The 6,053-nt window shown below is 42.0% G+C and overlaps 2 protein-coding genes across 2 annotated transcripts in view; one reads left to right on the forward strand and one right to left on the reverse strand.

Annotated features, from left to right (window-relative positions):
* Positions 1–6,053, reverse strand: part of T265_15153 (hypothetical protein) — a gene marked incomplete at both ends in the record, with an annotated part of 26,541 nt that overhangs the window by 6,897 nt on the left and 13,591 nt on the right. The window lies entirely within an intron of this gene.
* The window catches only part of T265_10439 (hypothetical protein), a gene marked incomplete at both ends in the record, with an annotated part of 13,842 nt that continues 9,325 nt past the window's right edge, over positions 1,537–6,053 (forward strand). The window contains one exon of the mRNA XM_009176813.1: positions 1,537–1,580. Coding sequence (XP_009175077.1) covers positions 1,537–1,580 — 44 coding nt within the window. The remainder of the gene's footprint in view (positions 1,581–6,053) is intronic.

A 6,053-nucleotide genomic window follows, 5' to 3' on the forward strand; every position in this document is an offset into this window, starting at 1 on the left:
CAGAATGAATAGAATAGAGTCAATGTTCACCACACCGTTTTAAAAGATCTTAATTATTCGTTGTCACCCTGCGCCATAATTAGCACGGTGCACTCAACAACTCACGAAATCCGTGAGTGTTCGTGCCACGTGTAGCATTAATGACCATCTTTGTTGACGGGAACGCACTTTAGGAGTACGATAAACCTAATATTATTTTTATCCAACATTCTTTTGGTGCTCTGCCCTTGCCAGCATCCCAGATGCAAGCAACAGTAAATGTCACTTTGTGGCATTTAGGCGAGTCGAAACGCTATTTATGACAAAAATTATCAGGACACAATAGGTAAGGGAGTCTGCAACAAAATACATAACAACACATAACTTTCAAGTCATCGCACGCTGGAGGAAGCCAAAGCCGATAATAACGAAAGATTTTCCAATTCGCGGTGGTTTTTAACCTTGAAAATTTGCCAAAACAAACGAACCCCTGCCAAAAAGCGAACTAAACACAAATTCTCTAGACATCATATAGAAGATTGGTGCTGTGGCTGCTAGAGTTTCGGAGGACTTTGTTCCTTTTCCCCCAGTGACTGACATCAGATCCCGCGCTCAAGGCTACGGATTCAAAATACTGCATGACTTCGGGTTTTACTGTAGTCAAACATTCAAGAAGCATCGTTTCCGTTGAAATGCGAGTACCAAAGTGTTTACACTATGCTTGCGTAAAACTGAGAAATGCGAGATTAAGGCTTGGAAATAAACTGACTTTGGGGGGCGAGCAACCATGAGCACAAGCCATACCATTAGAAAGCACAAAGAATAAGATTTTGATTGAGACACTGACTATGTTTTACCCTATCTGTTCACTTGTATGCTACACAAAAATCCAAATCAAATAATAAAGCGGAACAAGAGCCTTAATCATCGAGACATCGGAAGTAGCCAGCCACCAAGGCAGTGCCAACGAAACGACCATTGTTTTCGTGGTCTTGCTTTCGATTTCAGTAAGCTGTGGAACTTACTAACCCGCACACGATACAAAACACAACAGTCAAATCAAAAGGGTGAGAATTATTGGTCATTGATAGAACTACTTTCTAATTTGGATTTGTACTCAACCCCATTGTGGCGGACTGATTCATACACTGCCGCACCCAAAGCCGATGCTTCTTCATGGAACCGTGAAATGTATATCTGCTTTCGCTCACATTGAAGGCATCAACCTTGAAATGGCAGCAATCAAACTTCAATGTTTATTCCAGTTTCGCAGGTGCGTTGTTAGTTTCAGCTTCAAATATCTATACTCCAAACAGATTGGAAATGCTAACTGCTTTAGACCCAGCTTGGAACTGCTATTCTTGTATCTTGCCATCGTGGCCGGATGGTACAATAGCGACATCCAAAAATGGAGTTTGTCTAGTTACGCACAACACGAATACGCTTTTCAACCAGTAAGTCTGTCGTCATTGCGCGCCCAAAAACCTTAAGCAGATGTTTTTCCTAATGGTTAAACTGGGTAATAATGAAAGACTAAACAAAACACATTTTACTAGCATGGCTAACAAAAGTGCTTCATTCCATCGAAACAAATTGGTAAGGTGAGTATTCACCATCACATCCGGTATTTGCTTGAAATGCTCTGCATTCATCAGTTTTATCAGCCAGACACTGAGTAAAGTGCGTATAAATCTACGACTCATAATTTCTGCCTCGCCAAATCGGATGGCGATCAAACGCAGAAATTCTAACTGCTTCTATTAGGAGAACCAGCTCCGAACGTAACGGGATTACATAACTGCCCGTTTTTCGTTGGGACAGATTTCACTAACTGTTTTTCACTCACTCTCGACAGAAAAGTTGTATTGTTAGTATCACTTTTGACCACTTGTACGCAATAGTGGTCAAGGGAGCAGCTGGCTCGCACGTTCGTTGATTTTTCTGGTTTGGCCAAGCGCAACAGGCGATCAAGCGGTTATCTAGACCGGGGTTCATGGTAATAAGAAAGCATTAAGGAACTGTGGTCCACAACAACTTTAAAGCTCTTTACACTTTGCAAATGCTAGTAAAATTCAACCGGCTTTGTTTTATTAATCGCGGTCATTGGAGTGGCTTCCATAGCCACTTTCAAATGAAAGATCAAACTTGAAGGCCACGGAAAACTCCAAGGCCCGATTTGGCGTAGGTTGAGACAGACAAACTTAAAGTGGAGGGGGGTTGATATCACATCAGTTAGCTCCCAGTTCACTCAAAAAACGAGACAAAAGATTAAATGACCTTCGCGGTAATGCAACATTGTGTGCCTTTCTATAACTCATAGCGATTCAATAAGGGACTAAATTTAGCCTCTTTGCGAAGGCCTCTGTGAATTCACTCGGCTTCTCCTAACTGTTTCGAAGCCTGGCTACTTTTTACGGGTGACTTCCGAAGAATCAAAGTTTATGACCATTGGTTCCTCAGGTGCATCCTGAAATTTTTTACAACCCGGCAGTTACAAAACAATGTCAAAACAACTCTCGTTTCAGACATAGCAACGGCTACTATCTTACTATCGAAGATCCTTGGTCAAATAAGGAATAGTGACACTAACTTGTATGCAGCATAGCTTTGTACTTTGGGTGTCCAAAGGGCAACCACAGCGAACTGAACATTTCTTCCTCAAAATTGCGCAGATATCCATTGCAGAAATGGGGAATGTGATTCGAGATTTGTGGACCTAGTCCACGCCTAGTGTCGGAAGTGGTGGACGTACGAAGCCATGGAGTTACAATCTAGTGTAAGATGAATTAATAGTTATCTTTTATGCTGAGAAAGATAAAAAATGTAGCACACAAAGGACCCGTGTAAATTTTGAAGTCCGTAAGTCGTATCTGAGTACGTCACACTTTGAGGTTGGGTGTGTTGCGTGTGCGGATCCTAGAGTTCTTAGTCTTCACCGACAGTGGTGCCTTGAAACCACTTAAAATCCGGTGGATCGAGTTACTTCATGTAAATCAGGAAAACAGCGCAACCATGAAGTTAATCTCAAAGGTAAAGGAATAGGTCTAGGTTAGCCCACCAGGGACTTCATATGTAATGGAAATGTTCAAATTATTTACCGTTATCTGATGAACTATTTCGGATACTTCCGAGTTTTGTGAATACAATTTTACACTTCCGTGAGTAGGAATAAATGAATGGGATCAACTTTTCGGTTTCCATTGTCGTGCACAATAGCTTTCTCAGGCCTGCTGATACCACTGAACACAGCCCTGTGAGTTTGACCGTTGATTTCGCACTTTGAAGGTCGGCTCACACTAACAAGTCCAGCTTGATGCAAACCATTTTTGACATAGCACGCAGAGGAAGATCTAACAGCTGTTGGTAGGCCGGTTCGTATACAGTGATACGAGCCGCATAGATAACAATGAAGCTCCCCAAATTCACATAGACGGGCAGTCATAAAGCATTGAAGTGTGTGCGCATGAGACCTGCTCCAAATTAATGTAAGAGATGAGAAACATTTCTTCCAAATTGTCCAGATAAATACATCTATATTTTGGGCTGACGATCCATGATTATTTAGTAGAGTTGCAATATTTGTTGCTGGGGTGAGTCACACATTATTGACAGTGCGAAAAGTATGGTTAACTTTTTTAAAAAAAATTCTACACCTTGAAATGACACCGAGTCTTGTCCTCTCACCAAGGAGTCGTTTTTGTCCTCTGTATGCTCCATGCTACATTTCAACTGGCTCAAAGCCTGTCGTACTATCAACAGACTTACAGGTCTTTTGAGTAGCGCCGGATCAGGTTTCACAGGGAGATTAATCTAAATAATACTGAGAATAATTTTTTTTGGCACCGGGGAAAAAGTAGTAGTCCATGTTGAATAGACAAATGTGTGCTTGATACTCACCCAAACATGCTTGGAATAGAGCGCTCAGCATGGAGTAAATCACAAACAAGCAAGTGTCTGCTTAATAATGAGTCAGTCCTTTTTAAATAAAAGTTTCTCCATTCGGGAAGTTGTTGGCGGGGAAGCTAATAAACACAAATTGGGGGACTAAATATTCACGAACGCCGGGGGGGGCNGAAGTTGTTGGTGGGGAAGCTAATAAACACAAACTGGGGGACTAAATATTCACGAACGCCGGAGGGGACTGTGTTTCCAATAAAACCGTCATGAGGATGAAATGTGGCTTGAAGCAGGATACCGATTTTCACCGAAGTTATTTCACGTGTTATTGGTTTAGATATACATGAAGTATTATTAACAGAAACTTTCTCGGGCCAACTATCAGTCTATCTTACGGAATTTGTATCGACTTTTCACGGCGACTATTCGTTATTTTTCAGGTTACCAGCATTGATATGGGACATCTAGGTACTTGGATGAAGAGTGGACTATAAAGTCAACAAAGTTATGTGAAATTGTGAACCACATAGCTGAAAGCTGTAAAGGACCTTCTTAAGCCGTGTACTTAAGCGGTGTACTCGATCGTGCTTTCAATCATCTGTCTGCAATCAGGCACTACGAATTTTGGACAAAAGAGTTGTGTTCTGTGGGAAACTCCTACAAACAAATTAGTAATCACAAGTGCCGCTTTGACTATTTGAACTTTTCGACCCACTGCTCAGTGCACAACGGATGTTCCGACACAAAGTAAACCTCGTAGTTCAAATTAATTTACATATTTAGCGAAATTTAGCCATAAACGGACCATGAGCAGATTAGCTTAGTGAACGGTTAACCCTGAAACCATCATATGGCTTTAGAAAGGCTTTCTCATCTAGCGTGAATCGAACTCCTATTAACTGGTGAATAAGTTAAACGCATTCAGTGTAATTTAGTGCAACATAGGTAGTTTAACAGACTGGAGGTAAACTGAATCCATGTGAATGCTCGCTCGGTGATCGGCTTAAGCGCAGGGTTACCTATCCACGGCATAGTCCTTAGTATAGTTTTGATCTGACTTCGAGGCGCCCGTGACCACTGTTTCTCTATTTCTCCAATCTGTTGCATTTTAGGTCATGGGAAAATTATGGTGGGAGTATTGTATTTAACTTGATGTCATAAATTCAATTGCTTCCCCGTTTACTACCCGTGTATTTATTGATTTCCACCTGTTTTGCTTCCTTGTACTCACTTTTCACCTGCCCCAAAGACCGCCCGTTCGACACTGGTATACAAGCACGTGTGCCACTGACATATTTACCCACAAGTGTTCTTGCCTCATCTCCTGGGCCCGACTTGCTCTGCCGTGATGTCCGCATAATCGCAACGCCAATTGGAATCACGAGACTGACCTCGGAATGGACGACCACACTACAGAGCAAACATTCCGCTCAATGTTGTTTGGTGGGCGGACCCTGATAGTCCACTGTGCCAGTCGTCAAACCAGTGAAATTCGTCTGAGACCTCAAAACACTGTTCTTCATATGCCTTACCAGTGACCTGCGGATTTGTATTAACTTTATCCTCCCCTTGATAATTTTTACAGTTGTGTATTTGTATACATATTTATTACATTTCGTATACAACCTCTTGCAAACTATGGAACAAATAGCGCTCAGAATCTCACAAAATTTTGCGTCGATAAAAATTACGGTTTATTTTCGGTCATAGCTTGCTTATATATTGACAGTCATTTTACACGTCCGTCAATGTTGCCTAAAAATACTGTCTGAAGTGTTCATATGATTTCCGACATTAGCTGTTTTTTGAAGGTGTCAATAGGCATATAACAATATCTTTTACTGAATTAAGAACCTTGATGAGAATGCCTAGCATTTAGATAATAAACATAGGTTAGGAACGCTTGGACGCAGCATTTTTCCGCAACTTTGGGTAGACTGATGCCTGAAAGGCCAGTGCTGACAGAATTCATCTTTCTGAAGTCGTCGTTCTTGAGCTCAGAAAGTTGCTTTCGAATATTTCCCAAAGCTGCCACGTTGTCGTGGTGGTCGGGTCACGGTCCCCGCACAAAACCCTACACTCTGCCACTGCCTCGTGGGTCAGGCTTTTGAGCCAGAGGCTAGGGTCAGGGTCCCCGAACAAAACCTTACGTCACCCCACTGCCTTCTGGGTCAGAC

Source organism: Opisthorchis viverrini (genome assembly GCF_000715545.1).
Source record: "Opisthorchis viverrini unplaced genomic scaffold opera_v5_363, whole genome shotgun sequence".
NCBI lineage: Eukaryota > Metazoa > Platyhelminthes > Trematoda > Opisthorchiida > Opisthorchiidae > Opisthorchis > Opisthorchis viverrini.